Source organism: Vidua macroura, chromosome 7, assembly GCF_024509145.1.
Source record: "Vidua macroura isolate BioBank_ID:100142 chromosome 7, ASM2450914v1, whole genome shotgun sequence".
Lineage (NCBI taxonomy): Eukaryota > Metazoa > Chordata > Aves > Passeriformes > Viduidae > Vidua > Vidua macroura.
Window position 1 is genome coordinate 25246696 of NC_071577.1, and position 14115 is coordinate 25260810.

The window sequence follows — 14115 nt, forward strand, 5'->3', positions numbered from 1 at the left end:
CTCACGCACTGGAAGCAGCAGAGCAGGGCAGGAGAGTACTCGCACCCATCCACACACATCTCCAGGCTTGACAACCACAGAGAAAAACAGAGAGCAGATAAAAAATGAGCTGGACTTCACCCACAGGTCCCAGCAGGGCTAGGGGCTGGCAGGAGTGTGACTGATTGGGACTCACAGCTGGGGCAAGGCAGCTCTCTGGCTAATCCCATTCCAGTACGGTGGTCAGCGCTTCTCAGCCCTCCCCAGGAAGCGCTGTGGCATACGGCTTTAAATAGCTTTATTAGTGGAAGCTCTGTGCCACGGGGACCTTGGGGGATGCCAGGCAGCCCCATGCTGCCCTCTGGGGAAGCCAGGACTCCCAAGAGCGCAGAGCTGAGCTCACCCACGCTGACCCTGCCACTGGCTCCACCTGTCTCTGTCCCAGGGGAACCTTGTGAGCCTGGAGGTGGCCTCCCAAATTGTCCTCGCCTGACCCCAGGCTGTCAGATGCAGAGGCTGAGCTCCTGACGGACGGAGCACTTGCGGCACTGCACCACACAGCACCAGTGGAAGCGGCAAAGGCAGTTCTCCTCCAGCACCACCGTCTCGTCCCGGTGCCCTCTCCCGCAGCACAGCAGGTCGCAGCCACTTGTGTCCATGGCTGTGCTGTTGCAGACACGGCCCCTGGTACCCAGCGAGCCTGTCTTACGATTAGCCGAGCAGAAATCAGGTGAGTCGGCTGAGTAGATGAGGTCCTGTTTATCGGGAGGCTTGATGTTGTCACCCACAGGGATGAGGGTTTTCCCGTCGTTGCCTCCCATCACCTTGAAAGCCCCATTGAAGCGCTCAAGCAGGCGATCCCCCACCTCGCGGAAATGGGGCATCTTCCTCCAGCAGGTCCGCAGGGTGCAGGAGCCCGACAGCCCGTGGCATTTGCATTCTGTCCTCATGTAGCTGCGCACCGCCTGAGGAAGAGACAGCGATGCTCAGCCCTGGGGTCCCTCTCTCGCTGCCCAGCACCCCCAGGCAAAACCCTGCCGCTTGGTGCTGCCCTGGCCTGGGGGAGGGGCTGGGGGTGGAGAGTTATTCTGCAAAGGATGCCCAAAAGATATTGGGTGATATTTCAGCCAAAGCTGGTGTGGGTACCTGGCTTGGGGACACTGAAGGTGGAGGGCTGGGCAGAGGCACAAAGGGTGCAGGGGACAGGTAGTGCAGTGCCTTACCAAGCGCCCGGCTTCATTGTTGTGCAGGTCGATAAGAGCTCGGATGTCATTTTTGCCTTTCTTGTTCTTGGCATCCATGAACTGCTGGGATTTCTCGTAGCCAAACTGCACATCATCTCCACAGCCCCCCCACTCCCAGGCAGTGCCCTCTGTGCCTGGCCCCGCTGTGGGCGAGGGGGGGGCCCGGCTCCGTGTCAGCTCACAGCCACACTGCAGCAGCTCGCCCATGCTGCAGGCCTGCGTGATGGCGTGGCTCACTCCAGCCGCCGTGATGGCGTACACGAAGGCTGTTTCACGGATATCTGCAGGAGAACGGACAGGGCTGGGATGTGGAGTCAGCTCCAGCAAGCAAAGCACCACCACCCCCTGGCTGACATCCCAGGGGCTCAGACTCCCCATTCTCCCTCTTCATATGTGTTCGGTGCTGCTCCTTGGGTGATGCACCCACCCTGGAACGGGCTGCCTGGAGCAGGAGATGCATCTTGCAAGCAGATTTGAAAACTCTGGGGGATGGTCAGGCCCTGCCAGTGTTCCTGCACTCAGCTGTGGAGAGGCAACAAATCTCCCACCTCTTCTGGAAAGTCTGGGTGCTCCCCCATGGGAAAGAGGGAAGCTCAGAGAGCAGAGGGTGGTCCCACATGACCAGGTGGTTCCCACAGCTTCCTCACACTACCCTGCAATATCCCTCCATGCAGTAAAAATCCCAACCCCAGCTCCAAACTGGCACCTGGAAACAAACACTGTGAGGGATACCAAGGGTGCCACTCACCCCCTGCAGGGCAGCAGTGATGAAGCTGTGCTGTCTGCTCTCCCACCACTACCCTCTTTGCCATGAGGAGCTGCCTGCCCCCCTCTCTCCACCGGCACAGCCTCCACCCTGCAGGATTATTTATTAGTAGTATTTGCTCCTGTCTCTCTCTGCTCCGGGACACGAATTCCAAGCATCTTTCCCCTGCCCGGACCTGCCGCTCGCAGCCGCAGCCAGCGGGGGATTCTGGCAGCAGGGGTGCGGCGCCCTGCTCGGGGGGCTCCTGCTCCCCCTGCTCCATGCCAGCCCAGCTCCTGCCCACCCAAATGCCAGGGCAGGGCTGGCCCAGGGTGGTGGCCTGCAGGGGATTCCTGGGGAGGGAGGGGAAGGTGGGTTTTGGGGGGTGTCCCATCCCTCCATCTTCAGTATTCTGACTTGGGGAGGCTGCAGGAAGAGGGATACCAGGGCATCACTTCCATGAGCAGCTCCTCCAAAAGCCCACACAGCACCTGGTGTTAGCAGGAACTGGGCACACCCGTGCCTTTCTGGCAGTGCCACCAAGGGGGTACCACCCCCTCCCCAGGTCCTCCTGCCCCTGCAAGCCACCTGACCACCTATCTGCTCCTACCTGGGGCTGGCTGAACTCTCAGCAGGCAGCCCAAAGCTGGCAGAGGTCCCCATGCCACCCTGCCAGCCGGGCCCTGGGGGGATGCTGCTCCTCTGACAGTTCCTCCAGACACGTAGCTGCCCCCAAGCAAGCCTGCCCTGGCATGCCACACCTGGCACAGGTGGCAGCAAGGGAAGAGGGAACAGCCATGACTGTGCCAGGGAGGCTATGGCCAGGAATGAGAGCTTTGCGGCATCCTTGGATAGAAAAGGATATTGGATGGAAAGTGTTCATGTGATGGAGCTAGGAACCCCCAAAATGCTGAGATACTTTGTGCAGTCCCTGCAGGCTTACAGGGAGGCTGGTGCCTGCTGGCACCTCTGAGGGCTTCTGACACCCGCCTTGTTACCTGGGGGAACTCCACTCCTCTAGCTGGAATGCCTCATGTCCTCAGAGTGCCAGGGACTCACACTCACCACTGTCCCTACGATACTGGTTATCTCTACCACCCCAGCAGTGAGGCTGGACCAATGTGGTGGCTCCTTCAGCCATCCCCATGCTTGATGTGCCTGTGTCTCCTCCAACACAAGCTGTTCCTGGGTACCCAGCAGCTCATCTGCCAGTACCTTTCACTCACCACCTGGTCTGGCCCTGCATTCTGGCACCACCCCACTTCCAGAGCAGATCCCTGCCTGGCACAGATCCCACCTGCATCACTGCCAGTTTATGGTGAAAATAGGTGACTCCAGAGGCAGGAAAGTCCCCCATGTGCCCTGACTCACTGCCTCTTGACTGAATACATCTCCCTGTGTTGGGGGGAACCCATAACTGCAAATCTGAGCCTATCCCCCTCCCATGGGCCTCCCTCGAGGCTTCAGCTCTGACCCCCACTAATATCTGCAGTCAGTTGGGTGCCCAGGGCACCCCACCCTCTCCAATCCCCCAGGGATGCCACCTTGACCCCCCTGCATGACCCATGGACTTATCCACTTTGCCATGGGCTGGCCATGCACCAACAAATGTGATGACTGAGGAGTCTGAGGTTTGCTCCAGCATCTTCATCTGCCATAGCACAGGGATCAGCATGGGAAGAGGGGCAGGACTGAACTCACCTCACACTAAGTGATCCTACCAGCCCAAGGTGTTTCAATCAACCCCTCTTGCTTGGAGCACCATCCACTCCCAGCTACTCTCCCTGAGGAATGTGGCAAGGCTTTCCCATCCCTTACACACTCATGGGTGTCCTCTTGCTCTGCCCCTGCTCTGATTTTGATGCAGCTGGGCCTGGCTTGGATCGCTGTATCCACTGAGACCTGCACATACCTTCCTGCCACCCAGCCCTGTTCCTCAGGGTGACATCAGGGTGCCCATCCAGGGACAGGGACAGGGACAGGGACAGGAGACAAACACTCCTCTCCTCCACTCCCTGCAAGGCCAGGAGGAGGGATGTGAAGGGCACCCATGGGGTGAGAGGCAGCTCCCAACGGCTGCACACTGCCTCCCAGCCGGGCCCCTTCCCACAGCACACCCTGGGGTCCTGGGGGAGCAGTAAATCACTGCCAGACGAGGGTGCATTCTTGGGCTTCATGAAGCCCTGCACTGTCTGGGAGCATTGGTAATTGCTTCATTACAACACTGGGAGACATGTCCCGGCAGTAAAACCTCAGCGTGACTGCACCAGGGAGCACTGAGCAACCCCCTACATGTGCGCACACACACACACACACACACACACACAGCTGTGCACGCCAAGACTCTGCTCCAGGAGTCCCGAGGAGGTTCTTCACCAGGCTGGGGTCTTTTTGGGAAATGGGAAGCTGAGGAAGCACTGGCCTTACCCTGCTGCAGGATCTTGCCGAAGTACTTGCTGTGGCTGGTGCAGTTCCAGCGGCGGAAGCGGAATTGGTACTGGCACTCCCGGACGCCCAGCTTGGTGCCCTTGGCCACCTCCTGCACAATCTCTGGCTCCAGCTGGCACAGCTCTGCCTGCTTCCCCGCCAGCCGCTTCGTCTTGCGGCAGATGCTGTTGGGGTCCATGACCAGGGGGCTCCCCACTGCCCTGCAGGAGGGGACAGCGAGCAGAGCAAAACCAGCACCCAAGCCCAGGAGAGACCAGGGTGTGGATGGGACATGACCAGACCTACCCACAGGCATGGAGCAAGGCTGCAGGGCAGTGCCAGCTCCATGCTGAGCCTGGGTGACAAGGGGACAGAGAGACATATGCAGTGGGGGTAGGACTATAGGCAATACCTTGCCCTGTCCATCCACTGGGGAATGGGGGGGATCTCCTACTGTGGGACAGGCTATAGGATGATGTTGGCACATACCACTCTACATCCTTGGGGACATCTAGGGGGTGATGGTGGTGTCCCCAACAGAGGTGGCAGAAATACTGTGCTACTCAGCATCTGCTCTTTGGAGCTGGCACTGACCTAACCCAGCCCTGGCATTGCCATGTGACTGATGCCCGATGCAGCTGTGTCTCCCAGAGCTGTGGACACAACAAGGAGCCCAGCCAGCATTCTTGGTGTGTCTCCCCCTCTCCACGGGTTCTCGCTACTTTACCCTGTGGGAGACTAGTTGAGTGACCTTGTCTCTGATAAAGCCCCTCGGCTGCTGGCCAGGATCCTGTACTTATCTCCCCAAATCCAGGCACTGACTCCAGGGAACGGAGCCGTAGGCGGGTGCGGGACTGCAAGGGAGGGATGCAGGTGGCATTGCCAGCTTTGCCAATGCCAGTGAGGGAGGGCAAGTCTTGGCTGGGCCCACGTCAGAGGCAGTTCCTCCTTGCCAGCACAGCTGGAGTGAGGTGCCTGACTCCCTGGCCCTGAGGGCAAAGTCTGAGCACAACCCTGTGCTCCCTGGTGTGCCATCGGCTACAGAAACTCCTGTACTTTCCCCACACATTTTGCCCGGAGTGCCCTCCACGGCACAGCTCGCGCAGCTGCACAGCCTGCCGGCACCCTGCCTCGTGCTGGCATGGGCAATGCTCCAGCTCTGCCACGGGCAGCTCCGGAGCCATGGGCCACACGAATTTAGCACACCCTAAACTCAGCCCACCCTTGCCTCCAGCACTGCTCCTGTGGGCTCAGAGCTCATCCTGCTCAACAACATGACTTTTATGGTCATGGATGCCCACAGAACCTCAGGGCTGGACCCAGCATACCCCAGGATCAGGACATGCCTGATGATTGGGAGGTTACATTCCCTGGGATTCCCTGGGGAGCAGTGCTTGGGCGGCCTGTGCTGCCTTCAGCCCCGCTCACTGGAGAGCATCAGCTGCACAGCTTCCAAACCCAGAGCTTTATAGTCTGGCCAAGCCCCAGGGGCTCGAAAATCACAAGCTGAATCTCAGTGTTTAACTGTGTTCTGGGTTTCCTTTTCACTCTTGTGCAGCTGGGGGGCTGTGTGTGGGACACCAGGCTGCAGTACTCTGCTTGCAATCCTGTCCCCAGTGCAAACCCCCTCCAAGCCCCTTGTTTGAAGCTCAAAGCTGCCAGGATCCCCCTGATTCATGTCAGCTCCCCAGCTGCCTGGATCTCCTGCCTACCAGACCCCAGCTGGGCTTGGAGAGGACGTGCCCTCTCGCATAGCCTGGAAAAGGAGCCCTTATACTTTGGCTGGAGGTTTAAAGGTTAAACAGCTCAACTGAGAGACATAGCCTGGAAAGGGAACTTCCAGCAGGGAAACTGAGGCAAGCCCACACTTCTGCTGGGGAGAACCCATCTCCCTTTGCTCCCAGCAGCTCAGTTTCCCTTTGCTGCATTATTCACATGGACCTCTGCAAAGGGATGGGGCAGCTAGGGAAGCATCGCAGAGCTTGCCTGCCACAGGTCCTCCATAGATGGGGAAACTGAGGCCCAGGTGGAAAATGACCAGAAAATCTGTCCAGACCCATCCCATGATGAGCATACAGGGATCCAAGCCTCCATGTTGGTCTCCAAGCTTGCTGTCCTTTGTGACCACGGGCTCCCAACATCTACAGCAGGATGGCGGAGGTTTGGCTGCCTCCACCGGTGGAGTGGGGAAGAGGGGGAGCCGAGATGGGACTTTCATTAAGAGACGACTCTTTGTACTCATATAAAAACGATGCGCCAGCCCCCCGGGGCCGTCAGATCAAATACTGAACTGTGGCTCACCCCAGCCCGCTGGATCAGGCCAGGAAGAAGAGCTCAGCCCCGCGGGTCTGGGGGGTGATGGGCGGCTCACCGGCACCGCGGGGGTCCCCACCCATGGTCCAGGCGGCAGCAAGGCTGGCGGAGAGTGCAGGAGCTTTCTGTCCATGCCGACGAGGCGTGGGGTAGGCTGCCTAAGTCCAAAGCGATATTAATTTCCGCTGGGCTCCACTTTCTGGCACAGGGAGGCTGCCGGGAGCCCAAGAGCTGTTTTGCTTTGGAGGGTTTGGGGGGGGGGGGAGAATGGGGGGGAGACAAGGGCAAGAAAAATGCTGCCAAACTGCTACCACTTTGGCAAGGGCTCCGGTGCAGGGCCCAGATCTGCCTGAGCTTGTCCCGCTCCAAGGCCTCCCGCATCTACAATTAAGGTGCCCCACCTCTGCTGCCGGGCACTCCTCCCCCTGCCCTGGTGAAGGAACAGGGTCGCCAGCCCGGCTCCCCGGAACTTGCCTGGGGCACCCCGGCCCCCTGCCACCTCCTGCCTGGGAGCCCCCAGCCAGGCTCAGCAGTACAGCAGCATCCCTGCCACCTGCCCCTGGTGCCCTTTGCTGGCTGCCAGAACTGCTGCTGGGAGGCTCTGGCTTGTCCTGAAAGCCAGTGGGATGATGAGCCCCACTATCCAACCTCCCAGCATCCCTGTGTAAGGGAAACAACCCCCATTGCTGAAAGGGGAGACTGAGGCACAGAAAAGGGGCTGCAAACCACTGCCCACCTGCTGCTGTCACCCCTTAGGCTGCCCAGTCCCAGTGATGCACGTCAAACAGGAGTCACCAGGGCTTCTGATGCAACCCCTGTGCTCTGGATGCTGTGCCTGCTGCAACAGAGACGGGGGTTCCTAAGAGCCATAGTCACCATTTTTTCCCAGCTCAGCTCACGGTCATGGAGCTTCCAGTACGTCCCAGTCTCATTCCCAGACAAAATCATGGACCAAAGAGCTGGACCAAGTCACCATCTTCTCCTTGGGCATGGGGATGATGTGGAGCAGGACTTCTGGCCTCTGCCAGCAGACCGTTATGGAGGGGACCCAGTGGGGTCCTGGTTTGCAGGAAGCCGAGGGAATGAGGCTGAGTGAATGAGAAGGAGGATAGTCAGCTTTCAAAAGTCACACCTGCGGGAGAGCAGTGCTTGGGCCATGCCAGATCCATGTGGGTTCTGACAAGCCTGCACCCATTGAGTATTGCTGCCTGGACACTCCTGTGGGACAAGGGGACTCTGCTCTAGGGTAGTAAGGCTGTGGCTTGCTTCATACAGGTCTCTATCCCAGCCTCTGGAAGCCTTCAGCAGGGCAAAGCACAGTACTAGGGTACCCAGGTCATCACTCTGAGCCCACCTGGAGAGGTAAGAACTGCAGGATGACAGCCCTGGAGAACAGACATCCATCCCTGGGGACATAGGCCACCTCACGCCACACAACGATGTCACACTGCGTGACAGCCTACAAGTCAAACCCAAAGGGAGCCCGTCTCTTTCCAAGTGGTGCAAACAGTGCAAGGGGGATCCACAGATGAATTTTTACCCATCCAGCTTTCCTACAGCCCATGCAGGCATGTGGCAGGCACTCAGCCCCTCACCTGGGGCCATGCGTGGGTGCTGCCACTAAGCGGGCAGCTGGGTGTGGAAACAGAGCAGGAGGCCCAGGAAGGTGTGGTGAGTAAGCAGCAAGTCACTGCCCTGGGGAGCACAGCCAGGGCTTGGCTGCCGAGCAGCCCCCGGGGCACTGAGGGAGCAGGAAATGCCATGGGTTGGGAAGAGAAGGGGGACCCCCATTTCCTTCCCTCCTCCTAACATCTCCTTGGCAAGGACAGCATGCAAACAGCTGGGAAGCTGCCTAAAGGATAGAGGCTTTGGCATGGCATTGCATCAACCCATGGACCTGCTAGCTGCAGGGTCATGCTGAGGCCAGGCTGCCGTGAACAGGAGCTGCCCAAACTTGTGCTGCAGGTATTGGGGGGATGGAGGGAGCATTCACCTGCAGAGGTGGTGGTCTTGAAGCCATGTCCAAACCCTGGCAGGGCTGGGATAAGAAGAAAGAAGTCCACCCACTCGTGGTCACTGAGTCCTTCTTCTGGGTGCTGACAGAGGCTGGAGCTGGGGTAGCATGAGGGCTTGGCTAGTTCATGCCCACTTGTTGTGGGAGGACCCTGCAAAGCCTGAGCAGATGTCAGAGTCTGCCCAGGACCCTCCTGCACGAGGGGTGTTTGAAGTGCTCAAGGTTCTGATGCAAAGGCCAGAAAAATCCTCCAGTTGGGGGCATGTGTAGGGCATGGCCAGGGAGCCTGGGTGTCACCACGGGAGAGTGGATGTGACCAGGAGCAGGGACAAGGGATGGCACTGGGGAAAGTTCAGCTGCCTTTGTGGAAGAAAACAAGTAGCCCAATGCTGGAGTCAGTAGTCATCTCAAAGGGTGCAAGAGAAACATTGTCACTTCAAAAAACACAGCAAGTCAGCAGCTGCCCCAGCAAGGGCACAGGGAGATGGCATCAGGCAGGGGCTCTCTCACTGGGAGATTCATTTCTGCCCATATGGTGCTGCTCCAGGGGAGAAGGCATTCCAGGGAAGGCTGGGCAGCCCAGTCTGTTGGGTGCTGTGGGCTAGCAACTGTGGGTCAGCAAGCCCAGGGGGTGACTCACAAGGTTCACCCCAAGGCAGGCAGGCAGGGCCCTCCAGCCCAGCAGCCTGCCCTTACAGGCTCTAGCCTTGCAGGGTGGGTGCTGGTCAGGGCTGGGAAAGAGGAGAGACCACTGTTGGGTGGTCACACAGGGTGTGTGGCTTGAGGGATGTGGGACTAGGACTCCCTCAAGCAAGGCTACAGCCACAGGGGCTGGTGGGAGAGGTCCTCTCTGAGCACCTCTGAAGAAAAGCTGGAGGTGCACTGCCCTTGTACATGGATGGGAAGGGGATGGAGGGCAGGTGTCCATCCCTCTGGGCTCCCTCAGACCCACAGCTGGAGCAAAGCACATTTCAGCTGGGGTGATTTTCTCCCTTGCTTTCTCTGCCGTCTCCCAGCTGCTCTCAGCCATACCCATGGACAGCCAACAGGCACCAGGGAAGCTGGTTTTGCTTGCCCCCATCCCCAGAGTGCCTCTGCGCTCCTGCAGGCACAGCCCCACTGCAAACCGGCTTGGCTGAAATCCTGCCCTGAACCCGCCTGGGGCTCCTCAGACACTAAGTTTGCCTGCTCTGTATCTCTGCAGCCTCTGGGCCAGCCCAGGAGCCCCAGGCAGTCCCTACATGTCCTGCTCAGGGAGAAATCACTGTTGCACAAGGAGCTGAGCAAGAAATCTGTAAAGAATAGGGGAGGAAGAAGAAAGAGGATTTACAGAGCCTATGGGAGCAAGGAGAGCCTACTCCCTGCAGCTTGGCACTAATCAAGTGCAGCACGTGAGTGACATATCTTCCATTGGCACTGACCACAGCCTGCTCCCTTTTGCCATGGAAAGGTCTGTGTCTTCAGTGACTCTCTGGGGACATCCTAACACAATGAGGATGCTCTTTCTCAGGCTACAATGTCACTAGCAGGATGTCAGTGCTTGTACATCATACCGAAATCTTTTTCTGTGGATGCAACCATGTGTTAGGATCCCAATGGGCACCACCTGTGTGTGGCCAGGCCCGGCTGCTTGCCTGGGCTGCGACTGTGCCTCTTGAGATCCAGCCCAGCTACAGCCCACCACACCTCTCTCACAAACTGGGTCGTCAGTGGGGGAAAAAGCTGGCTTAAATGGGCACACAGATGATGTACTCAGGGGTGGGATGGGGAAGTTGTAAAGATATTTCTTTCTTGGCCAGGGGAAAATGCCCCCTTGGCTAAGCACCCACAAGTGCCCATTGATGCACACACAAAGGTGTGCCACCAAAGTCCCTATGCATTAGTGACAGTGACAGCAAGGAACAGTTCTGTCAATGCCACCAGTCCTGGGGCTTCCAAGAGCTCTGGCACAACACACAGCTGCTCCCCTGAACCCCTCCCCACCAACAGCAAAATCCACAGACACCAGTGCTACCCACACCTGGGAGAGGGACCAGTAGCAGGAGCAGGCACATGGGAAGATGCCTGTCATGAGTGCCCAGACTCCTCCACTCCACACAGGAAGGGCTCCCTGAGATGATCTCAGCCAGGGGCCAAAACACCAAACTCTGAGAGAAGCAGTTCATGAATTACCCAGCTGCTCCTATGCCCTGTCCCGGGAAGCCTGGCACGTCCATTTGGTGGTTCTGGTGGCCTCATCCACCCACCACCTCTTCCCAGCTCGCTGGCTCCAGAGTGAAGCAGAGTGTGAGCTGGTGATCCCCCTGAAGCCACTCCACTGCCCAGTGCATTCGCCATGCCTCAGGCAGCTGAGTTATTATTCTTAAAATAAAGGTTCCTTTTTTTCTTCTTTTTTAAAAGAAGAAAAAACAAGTTTGACCCCTTGCCCTCCCCTGCCAAATCCTGCTAATCTCCTGAAGTCACTGCTGCCTGTGCACACATGGCACCAGCAGGACCCAGACTCCATGGTGAGATGCAGTTCTGAGCACCTGGGCAAGGGGCACCAGTACCCCACACCCTGCCCTGGCTGGTGCTGTTGGCCTGCCCCTGCTTCACCTTTACCTGCTCCAGTCATGGGCAGATGTCCTCAAGGCTGGAGCACAGGGCATGAACTTGGAGATATTGATGAGGATGGGGCAGAGAAAGCATGGACAGCTGAAGGGATAGCTGCATGTGTGTCTGAGAATTAGCCAGGGAAAAACAGCAGGTCTCAGGCAGCAGGAGGGCATATGCCCTGCAATGGCACAGCTACCCTGAGGTGGGTGGTACAGAGCATGGAGACCCTCCACAAGCACCCTGCCTTGGCCAGGGCTTGCCCTACCTCAGTCTCCCCTTTTCTAGCAAAAAAACCCAAGGCAAGTCTCTCTCAGCCCCATGCTAAACCCTTGCCTGGCAATAAACACAGCACTTGGGCTCCAGGGACGAACTCTCAGCTGATGTACAACTGACTGTAACAGCACCATTTATACTCACAAAGGCCCCCAGTGCAGCCCTGGAGCCAGGGCTAGCAAAGGGAATGGAGATGTGGAATAAATCACTGGTGGGCAGGCAGGGGACCATGAGGGGAAAGGCTTATGGAGAGCTTTATTTTAGGGGTCAAAAGAGTGTGACAATGTGGAGACGAATAGCCTCAGATAATGAATGATAGCCCGGACAGCACGCCGGGGAGCTGGAATCTAAGCACTTAAAACCGGATAAAGACAGGCTGGGTGAAATTCTTAATAGATTTAAATAGTTCATGTTTCGACAGATACCTGGGCTTTCCAAGGCTGGGTCCCAGTTCTGTGCCTGTAATGAATCCCCCACCCCCTCTGGTATCCTGCAAGGCACCGTCTCTGCCTTTGATGAGGGCACCATTACAAATAGGGGTTTTGTCCCTGCTGTGTCCAGGCCACCATTCAGAGGGGACACTGTAGGGACCCTAAGGCTTTTTAATTAAATTTGACTTATTGAAGGGGTCTGGAAGCCACTAAGCCCCCTTGCCCACCCCTCAGGCATACAAGTCTCCCAGGCAGTGGGCTGGGGGTGCGGGGAGGCAAAGTGCAACTCTCACCACAGGACCTGTGCACCCTATACTCCTGGGGATCCCCCAGCTTGCTGCCTCCAACACACTTGTGTGCCCAAACCCTGACAGTATGTGGGTGCCCCGGTCTGGATCAGAACAGCCAGTGAGCAGCAATTCCAACCCAAGTGGTGCCTGAGCGTAGGGGACTCTTTTGTCCCCAAGCCGGGGGGGGGACCACCCCCGGAGATCGAGACACCCTGCGCGCCCTCCTGCTTCCCCCCCCCCCCCCACCCCCACCCCCGGGATGTCCTACTCACCACCAGAGCCCGATGATGTTAGCGGGGCAGAGAAGGATGAAGAAGAGCCCCAGCTGGGTCCGGGAGGAAGGCAGCATCCTGCCAGGACTGAGGAAAGCGTCGAACTCGCTCCACGCCACTGGCCGGGAGCCGGGCACCCCGAGGTCCGGCCGGGGCCCCGGCGGGTGGGTGCCCGCTGTCTCCCTCCGCCGGGCCGGGCCGGGCAGGCAACGCGGCCGGCGGGGCCGTCCGGGCCGGGCTGGGTTGGGCTGGGCTGGGCAGGCACCTCCGGGCGGCTGGAGCGCGGCGCGGAGGCTGCTCCGGAGAAGGAGGAGGGACGGGGCTGCGAAAGCATCTGCTCCGACAGGGAAACCGGAGCCCGGGGGACGGACAGGGCGGGCCGGGCGGGGGGACTCCCGGGTGCCAGGCTCCGTTCCCAGCGCAGAGCCACGGACACGATGTGGGGACAGGCACCCACCGGTAGAGGACCGTGGCCGCAGCCTGTCTGTCCCGCCGCTGCGTTTGAATGTTCAGCCCTTTTTGCGGATCTGACTGGCACAGCCCTGCCCCCGAAGCCCCGGAACCTGCTGCGGACCTGCTTGGCACAGCCCTGCCCGGCTCCACTCGGGGTCCTGCCGCAGCCCTGTCAAACCCGACCTGGCCTCGAGGTGTCCCCGAAACCTTCCTGTCACACTCTTGCCCGACCCTGACACCCCTGTCATGGCCTTGCCCAAACCTGGCGTCCCTGTGCTGCCCCCAGCACAGCCCTGCCTGGCCCGTGTCCCTGACTGGGCTCTCCTGGCAGAACCCTGGCTCCATAATCCTGCCTGTCCTCAGTCCAGTCTGTCCTGCCTGGGAAAGCTGGAGGAGTGACCCCTCACAAGCATCTCCCAACACTTAGCTCCAACACTCTGGAGAGACACGCCTGAGGCACAGGGACACGTAGAATGATCGAGCCAGCCCTAGGAGCAAGGAGAACCAGGAGAAGAGTGTGGTGAGGGACATCTTGTTTACAGTGATTTCATTTCAGGTGCAGCCGGGACCCAGAACGGACACAGTCCCCAGCACCAGATCATAACAGGAGGAGCAGCAGGAGCTGCCTGGGGCAGGAGGAAGCTGAAATGCCCAGAAAGTAGCAGGGGGCCACACAAGGGCTGTGCAGCTGGGGACAGGAGGAGCCCATAGCCTGCCACACCAATTCTCCCCACAGAGCCTCAGGAATGGTTTTCCAGTGCTCAGTCCAGTTCTCTGCATCTCTGATTCCTCTTGTATCATTTATGACTCCCAGCAGAGGTTGGCGATGCAGCTCCCAGCCCTGCAGCATCTAGGTCATGGATCCTGGGAGAGGATCTACCCTGGGGGTGTCTCACCTGATCTCTGTACCCAGCTCCACTGAGCAAACAGTCAGCCCACTGGGTTAGCCCAAGGGAAAAGGAACTGTCTTCCACCCATGATGAGCAAAGCAGAGCACTCTCGCTGCTGGTGAGATCACCCCTTCCTCCAGCAGCTATTTGTGCTCTGTCCCCTTCATGGCCTCCCATACCCTGCCCATC

The 14115-nt window shown here is 58.8% G+C and overlaps 1 protein-coding gene across 1 annotated transcript; it reads right to left on the reverse strand.

Moving 5' to 3' along the window:
* Window positions 1-269: 269 nt before the first annotated feature.
* Window positions 270-12736, reverse strand: WNT6 (Wnt family member 6). Its single transcript, XM_053982130.1, has 4 exons — window positions 12584-12736; window positions 4396-4616; window positions 1203-1504; window positions 270-944 (listed from the first exon to the last, which is right to left on the reverse strand). The coding sequence occupies exons 1-4, from the start codon at window positions 12658-12660 to the stop codon at window positions 483-485; spliced, it is 1062 nt and encodes a 353-aa protein (XP_053838105.1). The 5' UTR covers window positions 12661-12736; the 3' UTR covers window positions 270-482.
* Window positions 12737-14115: the final 1379 nt, after the last annotated feature.

What these genes read in the sequence shown, in the direction of transcription:
- WNT6 (XM_053982130.1), bottom strand. Translation starts at nt 12,660, where the DNA reads ATGCTGCCTTCCTCCCGGACCCAGCTGGGGCTCTTCTTCATCCTTCTC. An exon ending in AACATCATCGGGCTCTGGTG is followed by an intron (nt 4,617 to 12,583) that starts GTGAGTAGGACA and finishes CCCCTCCTGCAG; the next exon opens with GGCAGTGGGGAGCCCCCTGG. An exon ending in ACAATGAAGCCGGGCGCTTG is followed by an intron (nt 945 to 1,202) that starts GTAAGGCACTGC and finishes TCTCTTCCTCAG; the next exon opens with GCGGTGCGCAGCTACATGAG.